This window comes from Pelmatolapia mariae, linkage group LG18, assembly GCF_036321145.2.
Source record: "Pelmatolapia mariae isolate MD_Pm_ZW linkage group LG18, Pm_UMD_F_2, whole genome shotgun sequence".
Taxonomy (NCBI): domain Eukaryota; kingdom Metazoa; phylum Chordata; class Actinopteri; order Cichliformes; family Cichlidae; genus Pelmatolapia; species Pelmatolapia mariae.
This window is the reverse complement of record NC_086243.1, coordinates 10742348-10761536: the sequence shown is the minus strand read 5'-3', so window position 1 is coordinate 10761536 and position 19189 is coordinate 10742348. Positions and strand designations below refer to the sequence as shown.

General features: G+C 40.2%; 3 protein-coding genes across 3 annotated transcripts; 1 reads left to right on the top strand and 2 right to left on the bottom strand.

Annotated features, from left to right (window-relative positions):
• Positions 1-233: 233 nt before the first annotated feature.
• On the bottom strand, positions 234-10075 carry ccdc39 (coiled-coil domain 39 molecular ruler complex subunit). Its single transcript, XM_063462191.1, has 20 exons — positions 9890-10075; positions 8758-8877; positions 8474-8620; positions 8225-8383; positions 8044-8136; positions 7828-7956; positions 7287-7478; positions 7093-7196; positions 5694-5826; positions 5052-5246; positions 4753-4917; positions 4536-4673; positions 3520-3728; positions 3314-3437; positions 3060-3219; positions 2852-2958; positions 1199-1339; positions 895-1074; positions 728-816; positions 234-638 (listed from the first exon to the last, which is right to left on the bottom strand). Exons 1-20 carry the CDS (start codon positions 9983-9985, stop codon positions 464-466), a joined length of 2856 nt encoding a protein of 951 aa, XP_063318261.1. The 5' UTR covers positions 9986-10075; the 3' UTR covers positions 234-463.
• Positions 10076-11379: 1304 nt separating this feature from the next.
• On the bottom strand, positions 11380-16515 carry dcun1d1 (DCN1, defective in cullin neddylation 1, domain containing 1 (S. cerevisiae)). The gene is made up of 7 exons (XM_063461791.1): positions 16431-16515; positions 14723-14936; positions 14411-14579; positions 12419-12549; positions 12255-12337; positions 12078-12174; positions 11380-11993 (listed from the first exon to the last, which is right to left on the bottom strand). Exons 1-7 carry the CDS (start codon positions 16431-16433, stop codon positions 11917-11919), a joined length of 774 nt encoding a protein of 257 aa, XP_063317861.1. The 5' UTR covers positions 16434-16515; the 3' UTR covers positions 11380-11916.
• Positions 16516-16736: 221 nt separating this feature from the next.
• Positions 16737-18599, top strand: setd9 (SET domain containing 9). The gene has a single exon (XM_063462027.1). It carries the CDS (start codon positions 16762-16764, stop codon positions 17638-17640), a length of 879 nt encoding a protein of 292 aa, XP_063318097.1. The 5' UTR covers positions 16737-16761; the 3' UTR covers positions 17641-18599.
• Positions 18600-19189: the final 590 nt, after the last annotated feature.

Here is a 19189-nt window from a genome sequence, read left to right as displayed (position 1 = left end):
GATTTAAGACACAAAGAAAGGACAGAAAACATTTCAGCTGCTGCTAAAGCTGGGTAAGAGAAACAAGTGAATACCTTTCACACTGTGCATATGTAGTGAAGTAGGTAGTTTAGGAAAGCTTTCAAGGTACCGCAGTCATACAAATACTCCGAGTGGCTTGTCAATAACATTTTATTGAGAACTCTTTGCGTATGTATGTACTTGTAAGACAAAACAAGCAAAGAAAAGGGGAATCCAAAGAAAAAAATCAGATTACACTAGATTCACAGAGTCTGAAAATCTAACAGATTCAAGATTTACTCTGAAATGAGTGCGACACACCAAAAAAAGACACAAAAAACAAATGATCCTGAACCTACAAACTGAAAACATAAACACATCAATGCACTGGTCATTCTCTGCAGCTTTAACTACAAAACTGAGTAGTTCTGAATGGTAAAGCAGCAATCAGAGGAGAAAAACACTAAAGCTTCTTTGACTTTCTGCTGCTGCTTGAGCTGCTCGCAGAGCTGGAACATCTGGAGGTGGTGAGAGGAGGGGAGGTCGCAGTCAGATCCAGGCTCAGTTCCACCGTCTTCAGTGTCGGGGAGTGAGGCGCAGCGGTCCGGGGACTGGCGCTGGCTGAGGATGCCAGAGACCTGCAGAGGAAAAAATAAACCATAAAAATGCAAAAGAAGAACCTTCTTTGGAGGATCAGAGGTTTTATTAGGAACGGATGAAGCCTGACCTGAGAGAGGTGGAGCAGCGGGGGGAACTTGTCTTGGAGCTCCGCTGGCTGGCAGGAGTGGGAGAAGGAGAGGGAAGAGACAGACTGGCCTGAGAGAGAGAAAACGTTCAAGTTAAAGGAGCTTCAACAGTAAATCAAAGCGTTCAATAATCCTTGAAGAACTGTACCTGCAGGAAATACTTCTCCATCACTGATCTGAGGTCAGGATTGCCCTCCCAGGCCTCATTCAGCATCCTGTCCACATTCTTGATGAATTCCTTCAACTCCCTCAGCTTAATGTCTTTCTCTTCGAAAGTCTCGCCTTTGGTGCCCTTTGCTGAGCGGACTTCTTTGGTCAGCTTAGAGAACTAGAAAATCAGCAGAGCAGCACACATTTATAACATGGCGCTGCTTCGTTCTGCTGTTGACTGTTCACAGGTGCAGCAGGTTAACAAATGTGCTTAGAAAACATGATGCAGTTGGACATCAAACCTGCTTTGAGGCTCTGTCAATTTTCTCCTGCTGGGAAGTAACTTCTTCGTTCATTTTGCCGACGAGGGCATGTTTGTTCTCTATCTTATCTCTCTCCATTCGCTCTTCTTGTGGCAGACTTTCCAACACATTGTTCAGGTCCTGAAACCAGAGCGCAGTGTACACACACACACACACACACACACACACACACACACAATAAAAAAACAAAGCATTCACTGAGGCACACATACATAGTGATTCATGCAAGGTTAGTTACACTAGATGACTCAGATAGTCTTTCATGCTGGAAATGAGAACAAATACCAACACAGATTTTTTTAACTCAAGAGGATTAAAAATGGCAAATAACATTTTAATGTATAACTGAAGACTGGTTGACCTGAGACTGGTTCTTATAATGTGGAAACTAAGCAGCTCTCACACGGAGCTTATTATTAATTGTTAATTAAATTGTCATTAAATGTTTGCCTCCAAACAAAAAGATACAGATTAAAAACTCCAACCTGCTCGATCAAATTCTTGTTTATTTAATAGATAAACTGATGGACAATATGCAGCTGAGAAAGATACTTTCAGCTCTTTCTGAGCTACACAGGACGCCAAACTCCTTTTACATCATGAGCCAAGTGCAGTGGCCAGTTAAAATTCCCTTTCTGACAGTGTGAAGAAGATTAACTACACATTTAGTCCCCGAGATATCTTGATAAAAGACAAGGAAGTGCAATTTTATTTTATTTTATTTTATTTATTTATGTTTTGTTTTTTGTTTTTTTGCCTGTCCTGTTTGGATCTTTAGCCATGAGAATTGTTGTCTGAAGGCCAAGAAAGATGCCAAGCGGATTTACTTTACCAATTGGATCATCATGGCCTTGCCATATTGGTCCATTTGATTGACCTTTATTATAATTATGTATTTATTTGATTTGATTTTCGGTTGTTACAGACGTCCCGTCTGTAACAACCGAAAATCAAGGCATGACTGGGGGATAGGACAGGGAGAAAAAATGAAAGAAAGAGGGAGAGAAAGAAAAATAGAGGGGAGAAGAGATGGTGAGAAAGGGGGGGGAAGTGCAATTTTAAAAGTATGTCTCAGTTTTTCTACATGATGACGAAAAAGAACTGCTGTAGTAAATGAAAGAAATGTGTCTACTGGGCCAGACTGGAGTCTATGTTAGGCCAATTCTGGCCCCGGCGCCTTGTTTTTGACACCCCAGCAATAAAAAAACAAAGTCATCTGCAGGTTAGCACTAAACTTCATGAATTGTTTCACCCCCTGAAACTCCTCTCTTCAGATGTTGCATGTGATACTTGTGATACGAAAGTAGCTTCCTGATTGCATAGTTTCATCTGTTATCTGACAGATAAATATGGAACCAGCATCCCAAGTAGTCAAAATCATCTTTCATTTTATCAGCAAAGAATAGCACCAGCTAGTGGTTTCTACAAACACAGGAAGAACTGAGTATACAAGACTATTTTAGACCCAATTCAAAAAACATTAACACACTAAACTGCTTTATGTGTTTAGCCTGTAGTTCAGCCTTGTGCTGAACATTGTGATGACAGACTTCACCTAATTCCGAATTAGCTTGAGGTATTCAGCATCGTTGCTTTTTCTTAGTACTAGCAGCTACTATAAATAGCAAAAACCTGTATATCCTGTTGAAGCTCTTGGATCTGCCTTTTCTTATAGTTCAGCGTCTCTTCACCCACATTCAGCTGCCCTTCCAGTTTCACTTTTTCCTGGTACATTGGACCTAAAGAGGAAAAAATGACATAAATCATAAAACTTCCTGGTGATAAGGGGGACTTTTGAGTTGCTGGTTTGGTGTCATTCCATCAACCCTCTCATACATACTGGATTCATTCACTTTGTTCAGAGACTGGCGAAATGCAGAGTTACTGTTGTTGAACAGGTGGATGGTGTTCTCCAGAGCTTTGTTTTCCAGCTCCACTTTGTGGATTGTAGCATCCAGCTCATCGCCTTTCCTCCTAAGCTCCTCTTTCTCTTGTGCAGCCTGCAGAAAAAGCACAGAGTGGTCATTCAAAGTGATTGTGTGGAAAAAAAAATCAAACCATAGTCTACTTTAACACAGCAGTGTGTGTGCAGACTTTTGTGATGTAGTAAGCCTGCGATTTCGCCTCTTCTCCCTCAGGAGGTGCCAGGGAAAGGCTCACAATCTCGAAACATTTCTTCATCGTGTCAATCTTGGATAGTTTCTCACTGAGTTCAGCACTGAGACAGAAAAAAAATCTCTTAAACCAGACGCAAAACTCAACTGACAGCAAAGTGGATAGTCTTGTTCTTTTTGTCCCACCTGAGTTTCTGCCTCTCCTGCTCACTGATCTTGAGCTGCTGGCTGAGCATTTCTTTGTAGACCTTAATCTCATCCTCCCTCTCCTTCATGGTTGTTTGTAGCTGCAGCAGTCTCTTCTCCAGCGACAGCACGTTGTCAGCCTTGCTGTACAGAAGATCCCTCACACGTTTGACCTCTATCTTTAACATTTGGTGCTCCACTTTGTTTTCCTGATGAGAAACACATAAGGTTAACAACAACATGTGTGGACCATGGGGTATCCATCCATTTCCATGTGATCAACAGAAATTTGAGTGTTTTCAGTCCTAACCCACATTGGTTAGTGAAGAAAAAAGAGGCTAATTATTTACTATTTATTAAAAAACCCATTGTTTGACTCATTATTACACTTTTGTATTCCACAAAAAGATGAGACAGCATGCTAATGCTAAACTAGCCAAGAACACAGAGTGTTGCTAAAGCACCAACATAAAGGGATTTATGTTGGTGTGTGGGACTGTAGAGTATAGGGTTATACTGATAAGTGTTTCAGGTCATTTTTCAGAGAAATGTAAAAGTAATGTAACAAGTTAGTTTCTCCTGAGGGCAATTAAGTTATGTACTGCATGTGTTCTGTGTAGTACAGACAGTACATTACTTATTTTAAGTGACAACACCAAAATGATCATAGCAAAGAGTAAAAAATACCTTCAACACGCATAAACATTTGACCACACAGCATGCAGTCAATTTGCATGAATGTAGTCATAATGTAATGTCTAAATAATGGTGAAATAATGGTGTTGACTCTCACAGTGGAGCTAATGAAAACCTAATGAGAATCAATAAGAAACTGCTAAATTCTTATCAATTCCCATCCCTACTCCTAGGGGGTCATCTGATTGTTGGGTTGTCTCTGTGTTATTGTAGGGTCTTTAAAATAAAAGCTGAATTTAAATTATAATGGTGAACATAGCACACCACAACTACATGCCTATGAGCATGATGCACTGAATTAGCCTCCATTAGTTAGTTACCTGCTTCCTCAGTCTGAGAGTCTTCAGCTCCTTCTCACTGGTGTTACGGACTAGCAGGAGCTCCTCCACCTTACTGCTCAGATCTCTCTTCTGAGCTTCAGACTTCTCAATCTCTTTCCTCAAACTGCGAATATCATCCTGCCAGAGACAAACAAATGCAATATGTCAGATGGAATTCATAAAAAGGCAGAATAGTACAGCGAAGCATCAGATCGACCTCAGCCTCCTTGAGCGTGTCGGTAAGCATTTTGGCTTTCTTCTTTTTCTCTTCGAGTTCTTCGGTCAGCTCAGCGAGCTTCCTGTCGAGCATTTTCTTTTCTTCTTGGTTAACGTCACCTTTCAGCTTCGCCAGTTTTGTTTTTAGGAAGATCATCTTGCAATTCTACACACAGCAGGAAACAAGTAAGGAAGGAAGGTTTAAATGCACGTGTTGGTATTTCAGCACCAGAGTAGTGAAAGCTGGGTAGCGCACATGTTCGTGTCTGTGCGTGAGTGTATGATTTTTGCTAAGCGTGCCTGGTCACTTATGGTCATCTGGTGTCTAATCAGGTCCTGTTCCAGTTTTCTGAGCTGGCTCTCCAGGCTGTTAATGGTGGATTTACTCTTTGAAACCTGCGAGATAAAATCCTTCTCCTTTGTCTTAACAGCCTGCAAACGCTCCTTATGATGCAACAACTCCTCCCTGCAGTCACGCAGCTGGACATCCAAGTCCTGTAGCACAGCACAAGCAAAGGGTTACACAGCAGGTCTGAGGCACCGAGCTCTGAGTCTGCTCATCAGGGTTCTAGCAGGTGAATTATTAAAAAACCCAAATTTTAAAAAGTGAAATTGAAATCATGCTACTTCTGATTAAACCACGTGATCATCTCGATTCTATTACATCACTGCAATAACAACAGACCTTTAACGAGCCTTGAGGTTTCTGCAGCCTTCCCTTGTATGGTGTTAATATATCAGTACAATCAGTATATTTAGTTCATGCTATTTAAATAACACTGTTTTATAGTTTTGTAAAAGATTTTTCTTTTTCTTGTATGTCTTATTCATGCCATGAAAACAAAACCAACATAACAACGAGTGTAGGCAGAAATCCTTAGACAAAGTTCTTATTCTGTGCACAACAGTTCTCTTCTACCTGGATCGGATTTGGCAGCTCACCTTGATGGCCTGTTCCTCATCCTTAAGAAACTGATCCATCTGTGCAGCTCTCTCCTCCTCACTTAGGGCTGTCTGAGTCACCACCTTCAGCTTCTCGTCCAGTGCAGCGTTGTATGCCCTAGCCTGCCTGAGTCTACAACACAGACACACACACAGGCATGTATATGCATATATATTTAACAAGCCCTGCAAAAAGGTACAGATTTATTAGATCACCTCTAAAAACAAAAAACACAAATATTTTAGACATTGTCAAAAAGTTGTTGAAAACTAAAAATGATATTGTTATTTTTTAGGCAAATAATAAACAGAATTCATGTTTTTATACCCAAATATGAGCGGGCACACTGGACTTCTCTAAGAGGTCAGAAAATAATTAACAATCAACCACTCAAACTATTTTTTCTGTTCAGTAAATAATTGTAATTTGCCATCTTCATCAAATAATAATAATAATGTGCTTTACTGTTTTGTTTAGTTTTTTTATTACATTTTGATCATTTAAAAAAAAAAGAGCTTATGCATACTGGTGGATTAACTGTTACAGAAACAATAAAAATGATTTTCATAATTACCACTACAGTTAATTTGGGGCACTGGGTGCCAATCTACCTGGCATGTGTAAAAAATTAGTTCTTCCCCTTTTTAAATTATGAATTAACTGTGATTAACCTCATTATTTGGAAAGCTGAGTCCAATTTCACTCACCACAATCGTGCCTGATTACTGGCAGAGCTGTTAAATCAAGAAATTGCTTAAACAGAAGCCATTTCTTAGGCTTTGGGCCTCCAGTGAACCACAGTCAGAGCCAATAGCCACAAATGGAGATAACTTAGAACAGTGGTGAACTCATCCAGGAGGTCACAAAAGAACCAGAACAACACCTACAGAACTGCAGGTCTCACATGTCTCAGTTAAGGTCAGAGGTCATGATGCAACAGTAAGAAAGCGACTGGCACGTATGGGAGAGTTCAAGGATAAAACCACTGCTGACCAGAAAAACCCACAAAGGCTCGTCTCACATTTGCCAAAAAACATCTTGATGATCCCCGAGACTTTTGGGAAAGTATTCTGTGGACTGACGAGACTTTTGGAAGCTTTCAGTCCTGTTACGTGAAACTAACACAGCATTTCCTAAAAGAACATCATACCAACAGTCTAACATGGTGATCGTAGTTTTAACTTTTTACCTTTATAAATCTGCATTTTGTATTTGCTCCAATTATGTTTGTCTAATATTAAAACTTTTTTTTGATGATCGGGAAATGTGTGTGTATGAAAAAAAAGAGGCCAAATACTTTGTCACAGCACTGTACAGTATACATGCAGTACATGGGAAAGAGGTAAAACATCACAGTGCTATTTTATAGGCAGGGATGTGTCGTAAGATTCCACTGACTTGTCATTTTTATCCTGGATGTCTTTCTTCATTCTGGATATCTGGGATGTCAGGGACTCCATGTCCGAGGTTGTTCTGTCCAGTGTGTTTTTGCAGGTATTCAGCTGCAGGACACAAACATGAGCATCGACTGACAAGCTCTTAGAACATGAAGCTACTACTCCTTTACATACAGCACAGTTTGAGGAACTGACCTCATCCTGCAGCCTGCTGCAGTTACTCTCCTGCTCTTTCAGATCCTGTCTCAGTTTTGCTGCCTGTCGGTTGGCGAGGGTTATCTTCCTCTCAGTCTCCTTGTTGTTGCTCCTCTGAGTATCTAGCAAGTTCTTCCTCTCTGTTACCATGGCATTCCTTTCCCTAATAGCCTGGTTCAACTGGGCAACTTGCTGGAATGATAAAGGAACAACACAGGTGTTACTCACGTGTACTTGTCAATGTTAATTCACATATTCTTGGCTTTCCTTCATGTCTTTTATCAGCAGAAGTGTAAATCCCCATGTAAATGACCACGGCAGACCCAGTGGCATTTTGATCTTCTTTATTTTACCGGTTGCTGTACACACAGACACAGAGCTGCAGCTCTCCCACTGCCAGCGCAACATAACAACAACAACCACATTCACCAAAACTCCAAACTTTTAAGCCAGCGTGGCGTGATTGCATATGCTGTGCAGATGGGTCAATCGCACCTGCAGCAGCATCGCAAACCACGCCCCGCCACACCCCACACTTTACCAGAGCACACTGCTGCATGTCTTCATCCCGTTGCATCATCTGCTTGATAGTGTTTTCCCACTGGTGGATGAGTTGCTGGGCCTCCAGGTGTGCCTGCTGCAGATTCTCTGTAGTCTTATCCAACGCGATCTGTTTGGACAGGAAAGGAAGCAGCAGTCATCCTGAAGGTTTTTGTAACTGCTTTGGTTTGTCTGCTGAGAATCAGTCTTACATTACCTGAGCAGATAAAGTCTCAGTCGACTCTTTGACCAGTGCTTTTTGCTTTTCTTTGGCTTCCAGTGTCTTCTTCTCTATAGCCAGAGTGAGTGACTATATGAGGAGAGATCAGACAGTTGTTAGTAGAGGGTGAAAACAGCTTGATAATCCATATTCCAGAATTTATTTTATTTTTTTTAACCTTGATCTTCTGCTCGTCCTGCTGAGCATACTTGATGATGGCCATTGTGTCCTCATCTTTACGCGCCGACTCCTCTAAAAAGGCATCCATGGTCTGCTTGTCCCAGTTCATCTGCTCCATAAACTCATCCAGCTTCTGTTTGCCCTTGAAGATGTGGTTCTAGCAAGATGGGCAAAAGTTCAGAAGGTGATTTTGGTACCAACAGCTAAACTAAGCCAAATCCTGTATATGATGTTTATATACACAGACCTCTATCATGTCTTTCCTCTCTGCTAAAGACTTAAGCTCTTTCTCCATCTCAGCAGCCTCCTGAGCCTGGCGACCTGTCTCTCTATCTGAGAGAGCTGTCAAGTGTTTCTCAAACTCTTCCTCTCTTTCCTTTGCCTTGCACAGAGCCTGTGAGCAGAAAAAACATCAGAATAACAAAGTAACATGCCATGACACAGTAACTACAAGCCAGTTACAAAAGTCTCACACACAACACACACTGGTACAACAAACGGTAAATTCACAATATGCTCTAATATTCTCACCTCAGTGTTATCCAGCTCTTGTTTGGCATTCTTTAAGTATTCAGTCATTATCTTCTTGTGATCTTTATTTCTCTCAAGCATGTGCTCCAGCTCCAGCAGCTCCATCTCTTTTCTGTGAATCTGTTGTTGAGCAAGTTACCAGATAATGTAACACAAGAATGTTTGAATGTTTGAACAGGGCTACCGTTTATGAGCAACACTTAGTCACCTACCAATTTTTTGAAAAACCTTAGGACTTGTGAACTCAAGCAGTGCTACAAAGTGGTCTACATCAGGGATGTCAAGCAATGAGACCAGAAACAGCCTATTGGAAGGCTCTGGTTACAGCTGTCAGGGGGTTCAAGTCTTTTCCAGCTGCAATAGGGTAAGAGGCTGGGCAGATCCTGGACTGATCAACAGTATACTGCAGGGCTTGTTTGAATTATAATCACTAAAAATGCAGGTACAGAAACTCCATATTCGTCCTGTGCCTTGTAAAGTGAAGGCTAGATGTACTGACAAAAGACTGAAAACTAACATATATATTTCTAAAACTGCACTTCTTAACACAACAGTTGTCCTTCCTCTGTTTTAGATAAACATAAATTGCTCGTTCATTGAAGGAGGAAAAATAACTGATCAAGAATAATACTCTGGTGATGGCTTAAAAACATGGGACCCAAAGAGCCTTTCCACTATAAAGGGTGTTTCGGATTTTGATTTTAATCATTGCTGTTGCTCAGCAGAGAACTTACTATTTGAACTTAGAGAAATCAAAAATCCGGGGTGGGGGGGTTTAAAAATATATAATAAGTATAATGTATAAAGTGGTCTGACCCTTCTGGTCTAGATACTTACAGCGTCAATATAGCCCCAAAACAAGCATATTCTCTATTACATTGTGCACAGTATATACGATATATATATTCTGGCGTTTTTGTCGTAAAGTCAGAGAGGACGCAAACAGAGCTGACAACAAAGCATGAGACCCCAAGCAGAATTTATTTTACGTTGTGAGCATTACAGTCATTCAGAGGCTCGTTCAGAGATCCCGGATTCCTCTCTTAGACTTGTTTGACACTTTAGATTACTTCACTTACTAAAACTATTTGTTTAGCGGTGAGATAAACAGTTACTACTTTCCCACACTCACCTCCTCCAGCAGAGCTTTGTTTTCAGCGTTGGGCTCGGGGATAGCAAAGTGCTCATCCCAGCCTGTGTCAGGCAGAGCTGTGTTAGTTCTAGACATCTTATTCTGATTAAGACAGCCTCTCTGGGGGGGTTAAAGTAATACTTATTTCCACTAAGATAGTGTCAACTCCAGCTTTTAGCTGTTCCGCTGTTGCCGTCTGTTGTCAGTCGCCCGTAGCAACCACGCATCCATATAAACGCGTCAACGGAAGTAAATAACGCGAGACTACAGTGATACAGCGCGCGCCCATAGAATTAAACTTGAATATATGGAATGAAGTTTGAATATATAGAATGAAACTTGCATATAAAGAAAATGATCTTCTGAATTAACTAAATGAAAAGTGACGTCAAATTTGTTTCCATTTTTATCACTTATCTTCCTCTTTGAGATGTGCTTCAGCTTCTGCTTGAATTGCCATCTCAGTTGACATCTCCATCAGTGATGCTACAAAAATAATACAAAATCCAATGACCCGTTTCAACTAAGCATATTTTAGCCTACCTCTGTAATTCTATAATTGATTAATTACTATTTTAGGAAACAGCTCTATGAAAATCAGTTTGATTTAAAAAACCTAAAACCACAGGTCCATTAAGCTGTAACAACGTTTTAAACTTAAAGAAGCTTCTAATAGTTATGGGGACATTAACCTGCCAATCATAAAACATGGCATCACATATCAAATTTGCTCCTTAATGTAAATATTTAAAAATCAGCCAATCGCATAGTAGGAACTCAATGCATTTTATCATGTAGACATGGTCAAGACAGCCTACTGAAGTTCAAACTAAGCATCAAAATGGGGACTAAAGTGACTCTCAATGCGACATGGCTGTTGGTGCCAGACAGGCTGGTCTGAGTATTACAGAAACTGCTGATCTACTGAGAAAATATCCAGTGAGCAGCAGTTCTCTGCCTCGTTGAAGTCAGAGGTCATGGGAGAATGGCCAGATTGTTTTCAGCTGATAGAAAAGCAACAATAACTCAAATAATCCCTTGTTACAACAAAGGTGTACAGAAGAGCAACTCTGAACATACAACACATCTAGCTTTAAACTACATGAGCTACAGCAGCATTAGACCACAGCAGGTGCCTCTCGTCAGCCAGTTACAGGAAAATCTGGCTACAGTTCAATGAGAAAGATTGCCTGGACTCAAACTGGTTTCATGAACACCACAATGAGTTCACTGTACTCAAATGACCTCAACTCAGACCAGTGGAATGTGGTGGAACAGGAGATTCTCATCATCAAGCCAGCAAATCGTTGTCATGTCAATCCTGATAAAAATCTTCGAGGAATGTTTCCGGCACCTTGTTGGATTTGTGCCACAAAAAATTAAGACATTTCTAAAGGTTAATGAGGGTATTTGGCAATAAACCAAACAGAGACTGACTTTCAATGTCTCATTTTCTCTTTCTAAGTATAAATGCACAGAGGCTTGGCAGCTTTAAAGAGACCAAACTGAATTATTTATTTTATCCTTACCCATTCATGTTTAAACAAACAGCATTATGATTTAAAAAATTACAATCAATGTTTGATACTGACTTGTAACACAAACATATCATAAAACAAAAATCAGGAAATGCACACTAGTATTAAAATTCAGTATTTAAAGAACAACATCCTCTTTGCAAACCCTTGTGTTTACATTACAGTTCAAGTGTGTATATCTACCTGTATCAGAGTGCAACCACATCAGAGACCCACATGGGTTCAAATGGAGACTCCTCTCTAGTTGGCTTGAGCGCACACAAAAGCCCAATACTTTAGATAAAAGTTTCAAACTATCACGTGTTAACTAACAAACGGATATGCCTTTTGTACATACACATAATATATATAAAGTCTCTGCTGTGTAAAATATTTCAGTCCTGAGGGTTGAAAAGGCAACATAGTTCCCAGCTCAGAGTGACTCCACCGTCCTCCAGTCACTGATTTTGTAGAAACCTCTCATGGCTGTTACTTCAGTGAGAGCGGACCTTAAACTGCAGTGCTTTTGGTTCCGATATGTGGTCGCGCGAACTCCACAAAATCGTCAATAAGGACGGGCCACGCTCCTATCGAAGAAGCAAAACAGATTCAGCAATGTGACTCTGAATAACACGTTTCAAGACATGACTGCCAACGAGAAATCTACAAACCTTCCTCGTCGTAATTCGACATGTCGTCTGTGATCATCGTACTGAAGTCTAGTAAGAGATTCCAAGTGTCCTTAGGAATCGATCTTTTGTGGTGTTCCTGCAAAGGATGAGGAGCAAAGTTTATTTACGAGAAACGATGATACCTGCCTTGTTATGATTTATTTATTGTAAACTTACAACTAAAAATTTGTTCCACAGGTCCAGAAACTTGAATCTTCCCGGGAGAACTAAATTCCAATATGCAATTGCCATTTCTAAATCTGTAAGAAAAACAGTATTCAATCAAAAGAAATTCAACCAAGAAAACAAAAACAGCCAATGAGCATTAAAAGGATTCTTACCCAAACCTTTCTGGCCAGGATTCTTTGCAAAATTAAATGTAAACTGGTAGAAGTCCTTAAATTTCCTTGAGTCCTTTAATTCTTGCTCTATCTTAGGCAGCTGAGCTTTTAGCTTCTCTATGTTGTCACACCTGCAGAAGGATAAAAAACAAAACACTGTTGCTTTCCAGTGGCTAAAAATGCAGCACATGCAAAATGTAGCAGCTGGTTTATATCTGACAAAGTCCAAGCAGACCCTGAAGCCTTTACAGTTGTCAGCGATTTTATAGCATAAAAATGTAAATTATCACAGAACTTTACTTTGGTGTCGCCGTTTCCAGAAAAGTTGGGGCAGTGTGTAAAATGTAAATAAAAGCAAAATATAATAATCATCAGAATCGTTTCAGCCCCACATGAAACTGATGTACGAGGGCAATCCCAAAAGTAAGGTCTCCTATTGTTTTCGAAATACATAGGAAATACAAAATAGGAGACCTTACTTTTGGGATTGGCCTTGTAGTATAAGGAGGATCGGATCAGATCAGATAAAGACTGATATTTCTTATTACTTTTTGAACAACATGCTCATTTCTATTTATTTATTTTTAGCAATACATTTAAAAAAAAATTTTTTAAAAATGGGTCAGACCAGAAAAACAAAGCTAGAAAATTTTTGCAACCCCCAAAACACCACCTGGTGGAACAGCTCCCCACTAACTGGGTTAATAACTAACATGATTGTGTGCAAAAGGCTCCCATGAGCCACATTAGAGTATGCGGCAGGGATAACTTGCACATCTGTGAAGGCACTGTTAATGCTTAACGCTACGTAAAGGTTTTGGAGCAACATATGCAGCCCATTCAGATGTACAGACATTGTATAAAGACGTGGCTAAGATTTATCAAGCACAAGTTGTTGTGTTCAATAGACACATCCTGGACAATCGTCCATTCTGACACTAAAATTGACCAAAATTTGCAAAAAAGACTCAATGCTTTATTCAGTATGACCTGAATGCTAAATGCTAAACCCATAAGCTTAGCAGAAACCTGTTTCCAGAAGTCCAAGTAGAAAGCCGTTTTCCCACATGGGACCAGAACTTCTCTTGTAACCACCTCTATCGCCTCCTAGAGGCCATTAAAAAGAATGCAGGTTTTTCAGACCGGGAAACCACGACCATTTTTTATACTACGTTCAGATGACAACTTTTACAGGAAAGGGATTTTTTTTTTCACTTTAAGAATGTCAACCCACAGTCAGCACGTACTGCATTAGCATGAGGCGAGAGTGACATAAAAAGAGGCGATGCAACACAGTGGGAATTATGCTTCTGTGCCAAAATCTTTGATATGTGATGCTGATATCCATCCATCCATCCATCCATTCGCTTCCGCTTATCCTTTTCAGGGTCGCGGGGGGCACTGGAGCCTATCCCAGCTGTCATAGGGCGAGAGGCGGGGTACACCCTGGACAGGTCGCCAGTCTGTCACAGGGCTAACACACAGGGACAGACAACCATTCTCGCTCACATTCACTCCCGCATTCACACCTATGGGCACTTTTGGATTAACCAATTAACCTATCCCCACTAATCACTAATTAGTGATGCTGATATCAAATTTGATATTTAAAAAAAAAAACAATTAAATTTGTTACTACTCAACCTCTAGTGTGACGTCTTTTTACTATTTTTTAGGAAATACAGCATTTAAAAGCTTTGCCAATCTAAATTCTGTTTTATTTACATTTACTGTGCTCAAACAATTTGGGAAATATGTTTGTATCTTTACAGAAACTACATTAAATTACAAAAATCATTACTAAAGAAACCACTCCAAATAAAATCACAAAATAAGCATTTTTAAATGAATACGTGCATTTGCACAACAATCCACCCTATCAATCTCACTTAAAGTTACACCAGTGTTTGAATGGTTGTTGCCTCCTTTACAGAACACATAGGAACACAGTTTCCCCCCTCTTCTTTCACCATCTGAAAATGTTTTTCTCACCCCTGTTCTGTCATGCCTTCCATGAACTCCTGTTTCGAGAACTCGCACTGCGTTGCTGCCCTGAACTTCCAGGCGATGAGGAGGACGCTTATACTGGCAGGGTCCAAACCCAAGTCGTCACAGAATTGCTGGATCCCATCAATGCCTATTTTGTTGTCGTCATGAGGATCTAAGAACAAGAAAAATTTATTAACTGATTAACCATTCAGAGTATTAATTTCAGTTCGTTAGTATTGTAATGTGTAATACAATCCTGTGCTGTGTATACAATTTTTAACCAATGGAAACATTATAGCGGTGCTTTTTCTATACCTCTGTATCTGTTGTACAGCTGCTCAAGCTTCTTCTTGTCTAAGGCCCCCTTTAGATTTGAAATGTAGAGCTCTGGACTTTGGAAAAACTTATCTGTGGCAACATCTAGCTTCCAGTCATTCTGTGCCAGGCAGGTCACTGCAGTCTTCTCACTGGATTGTGTAAAAATCATAAACTGGCGAACTTTATCCTTCTGCGAGGACTTCAGCTTGTTCTGCACAGACACAACACACAGGGCACATATTCAAATAGCCAAAATACACAAATAGCTGAAGGTATGAGGCAGCAACAACAATAATATGGAGTAATTTTTTTACGTATTAATTCCCTGTGCGACTTGCACAGAATGGGAGATTACAATAACACTGCAAGGCGTACCATCTGAATTTGACACAATAACCTAGGGCTGCTCAATTAATCACATTTTAATCTCAATCACAATTTTAGCCTCCCACAATTAAATGAATGTGACTTTGCAATAACTGAAATGTGTGCTCCACCAACAAAACGCAGAGCAAAAGCAAATCAAATGCTCACTAAATCAGCACCTGACCGTGTGCCTGTGTGTCTCAATTATAACTGTTACCTTTGAGCCTATAGTCTGCACATCCATGCAGCTCACAAAGACACGCTGACATCAACAGCCAATCAAGATACTATTTGGCCAAATAGATAAATAGATTTGGCCAAATAGTGTGTCCACTAAACATAGTGAGTAATAAAGGCTTCGGGTAAAGGGTAAACATACAGGACAAACAAAAGATTTGTTATCTCCTCGAGCAATTATTTTCCTAAAGTGGCAATGCTGCTAGAGATAAGATCTCACATATGTGGAGTACACTGCTTCGAGTTTTATTCACATCCATCATGCAGGTACACTGAATGGCGTGAGAAACTTTATATTTGCTTATAGGCAATGCACATGGGCCAGGTGAATAAAGACCTGATGTCTCTGCAAAGATTAATTTATGAAGTTGAATTAACAGGGATCTAGCACAATGTAAATGTGAAAGAAGATTTAACTTTGTGTTAAGTTTTGGTACAGCGTTTTTTTCCTTTTCTGAGGCGCACTAAATTCAGGTGACTAAGGAGGACCTAATTTATTTTGATACAAAAGTTGTGTCCACGCGAAGATAAGAACGCGGTGTCTTTACGTGGCACTGCAATAAAAACAATTCTGTAATTGAAAAAATGATAAATAATCGTTATCTCAGTACTGAACGAAATAATCGTGCCGCTGTTCAATAACCACAAAGGGTAGGCTAGCTGTTAGCTACAGTGAACTCTGGCGAAACACATCTAAATCACAGTAAGAGGGAACTAGCAGAGACATGCTATGCTGATTGCAGTCACCGACTTCCAGTGTATTGACTGACGGTTTCCTTGTGTTAATATCAATACTACTGATAAAGTTACGCATTCCACACGATAACGATCTAAAAGTTGTGTCATTTTGTGTGTTTAAATGATAGCAATCGTAGTTAGCTCACTGTGCTTGTTGGTTAGCCCCACTGTGAGCTACTTAGCTAATGCTAAAGGAGAGGGGGCTGTTTGTTTTCATTATTTCAGGCGAATTTAAGGTATTAAAAGCAGTTTTAAGACTATGATATGAATCCGAAGAGATGTGTTTTATACATTTATGTGAATGGGTACATGTTATACTTGCCCCTACAAACAATAATTTAAAAAAAAAAGAGTAATTTCATACCATGTTTGTCACTGCCGGGCTACTCTTCCTCCCATCCAGCTGGCTTAGTGCCCGTAAAGTTTTTACAAGTCGCGTAAAAAGTTTTTCCGGTTGAATCACAGCTCTTCAAAATAAGAGCATACAATTTATAGCATATAACCTATACAACTTCCAAAAGTGTTAATTATCGATTTTTTGTGCCTTATCAAACATACAATACATATCTAAAGAAATTTAAGCAAAATAAATTTAAAGTTCGTTCTACGTTTTGAAATAGCAACAAGTGTTTTTTTATTTTGAAGCAAGTTATCGGAAACGACTCGACGATTCATCCAAAGAACCTCGTTCTTCAATGTCCGACATACAAACAAGTCTCTGGATGTTTACAGTTGTTTTGCGAAGATTTCAGAACAAATGGAAGTCCTACCGACACAGGTTTGTGCCTTGGGTAGTCTTCAACCTGTCTAAAAATGAGAAAACACTGCGGAAGGTGACTGAGCGCTCGAAAGATAAGCTAGTCCCCGATGAGGAGGTTTCACGGAGCCTGCTGACGCTCTTCAGAGCCCTGTTCAGGAATCATGGGTTTCATCAGAGGCAGTTCCAGACTCCATTTATGCTGCAGCTAACAAGTGAAGCAGAGCAGGTTGGAGGAGATCCGGTGTGCGGACAGGATGTCCTGTTACAGACACTGGGATTCTGCATTGAGCGGAAGCCTAGCACTTTACCCTTCGCCGGAACTGGAGTCTTTGTCACCAAGGGATTTGTACCCAAAGGAGCAACAGTTGCAATGTATCCCGGCACTGTTTACCAACCCTATGAGCCCATTCTTCTTCAGTCCATCAGAAACCCCTTTGTTTTCAGATGCATTGATGGCATCCTGGTTGATGGAAATGACAAAGGCATCTCTAAGATGGTGTTCAAGTCGTGCAGTGGAAGAGACAGAATAGGTCCTTATTTGACCAGCGACACAAGCTGGCTGACAGACACTCCCCATAACCCCCTAGCTGTGGGTCAGTATGTGAACAACTGCTCCTACGAGAGGCCTGCCAACGTGTGCTACCAGGAGTACGACCTGCCATACAAGTTTCCCATTGAGCTCCACCAGTATCTCCCTAACGTCAACTACAGCCAGGGTACACAGAGGCGTCTGCGGTGTGTTGTGCTAGTGTCGCTCAGGGACATTTCAGCAGGGGAGGAACTCTTCTCTAACTACTACACCATTGTGCATTAATATAGTTTCCAAAAGCCTGCATCTGTGAAATTCAAACCATATCTCCACTGTATTCAATTAAAGAAAAAAAAGGAAAAATCCAACCGCTCCCTTTGTACACTGGAAAAAAGGCAAAGTTTTTTGTTGTTGGTTGCTTTAACAGAGCAATTTCGTAACATTTGTGGATGAATAAAGTATTTGTAATCTTATTTGACATGTGTACCACAACCTTTTCATTGTTGATAAGACAGTAATTTCACTTAATATTAAGTATATGAATTATGGTACCCTACTTGTGGTCTTTGTGGTTCTAGCAGAAAAGAAAGAATGAAGTTTCCCTCTTATTGGCTGAGTTAAAAGTCATCACAAGTGCTGGTTTAAGAGTGGTGCGCTGATACTGCTGGATGGTCCATAGAGTTGCTCAAATGTTTTAGCTGAAAGCTTAAACTGTCTATGGAGTTTAACATCAAATAATTAAAGTGTTTCCTATTGAAATGCACTAAAATAGAGCATAGAGATAACAGAACTACTTGTGCAATTCAATTTCAATTCAGTTTTATTTATATAGTGCTAAATCACAACAACAGTAAGGTTAAAACTACAATCATAGAGAGAAAATCCCAACAATCAAATGACCCAACAGTGGGACAGAGAACTCCCTTTTAACAGGAAGAAACCTCAGGCAGAACCAGGCTCAAGGAGGGGCGGCCATGTGCTGTGAGGGGAGGAAGACAGGACAAAAGACACACTGTGGGAGAGAGCCAAACATAAAAATAACTATTGATTAAATGCAAAGTGATGTATAAACATATAGAGAGTGTGAAGAATAAACACTCAGTGCAGCGTAACTAAGGGAAGATTCGGGGTTAGATGATCAAATCAAATCACTTTTATTGTCACATCACATGTGCAGGTACACTGGTACAGTACATGTGAGTGAAATTCTTGTGTGCGAGCTTCACAAGCAACAGAGTTGTGCAAAATACAATAATGTAAAACAAGCAAAATATAAAAATGGCTAATCTAAAAAGTAATAAATATATGTACAATATGTAAAGGTATATACATTACTGAATGTGTATACTAAATATGTTTTTCTACGTGTGTGTGTTTGAGTGTGTATATAGTATGTATATACATGTTTTACAAATGAAATAAAGTAAACAATAAAATAAGATATATAAAATATACAGAGGTTGGTATGTGCAAAACAGTGGTATTTATATACAGTATGGAGTGCATAATGTTGAAGTTCCAGTAGTGAGGGTGAGGTGTCTATGAAGTGTTCAGCAGTCTGATGGCCTGATGGAAAAAGCTGTCTCTCAGTCTGCTGGTACAGGACCGGATGCTGCAGAACCTCCTTCCTGATGGAAGTAGTCTGAACAGTTTATGGCTGGGGTGACTGGAGTCCTTGATGATCCTCCCCGCTTTCCTCAGGCACCGCTTCCTGTAGATGTCTTGGAGGGAGGGAAGCTCACCTCCAATTATCCGTTCAGCACACCGCACTACTCTCTGGAGAGCTTTGCGGTTGTGAGCGGTGCTGTTGCCGTACCAGGTGGTGATGCATCCA

Excerpts from the sequence above, each read along its gene's own strand:
- ccdc39 (XM_063462191.1), bottom strand. The coding sequence starts at position 9,985 with ATGTCTAGAACTAACACAGCTCTGCCTGACACAGGCTGGGATGAGCAC. Across the intron at positions 5,247-5,693 it reads ATGAGGAACAGGCCATCAAG|GACTTGGATGTCCAGCTGCG; the intron begins GTGAGCTGCCAA and ends GCTGTGCTACAG. Across the intron at positions 3,729-4,535 it reads CTCTCAGACTGAGGAAGCAG|GAAAACAAAGTGGAGCACCA; the intron begins GTAACTAACTAA and ends GTTTCTCATCAG.
- dcun1d1 (XM_063461791.1), bottom strand. Across the intron at positions 12,550-14,410 it reads GAAGGCATGACAGAACAGGG|GTGTGACAACATAGAGAAGC; the intron begins GTGAGAAAAACA and ends ATCCTTCTGCAG. Across the intron at positions 12,338-12,418 it reads TCCTGGCCAGAAAGGTTTGG|ATTTAGAAATGGCAATTGCA; the intron begins GTAAGAATCCTT and ends TTTTTCTTACAG.
- setd9 (XM_063462027.1), top strand. The coding sequence starts at position 16,762 with ATGTCCGACATACAAACAAGTCTCTGGATGTTTACAGTTGTTTTGCGA.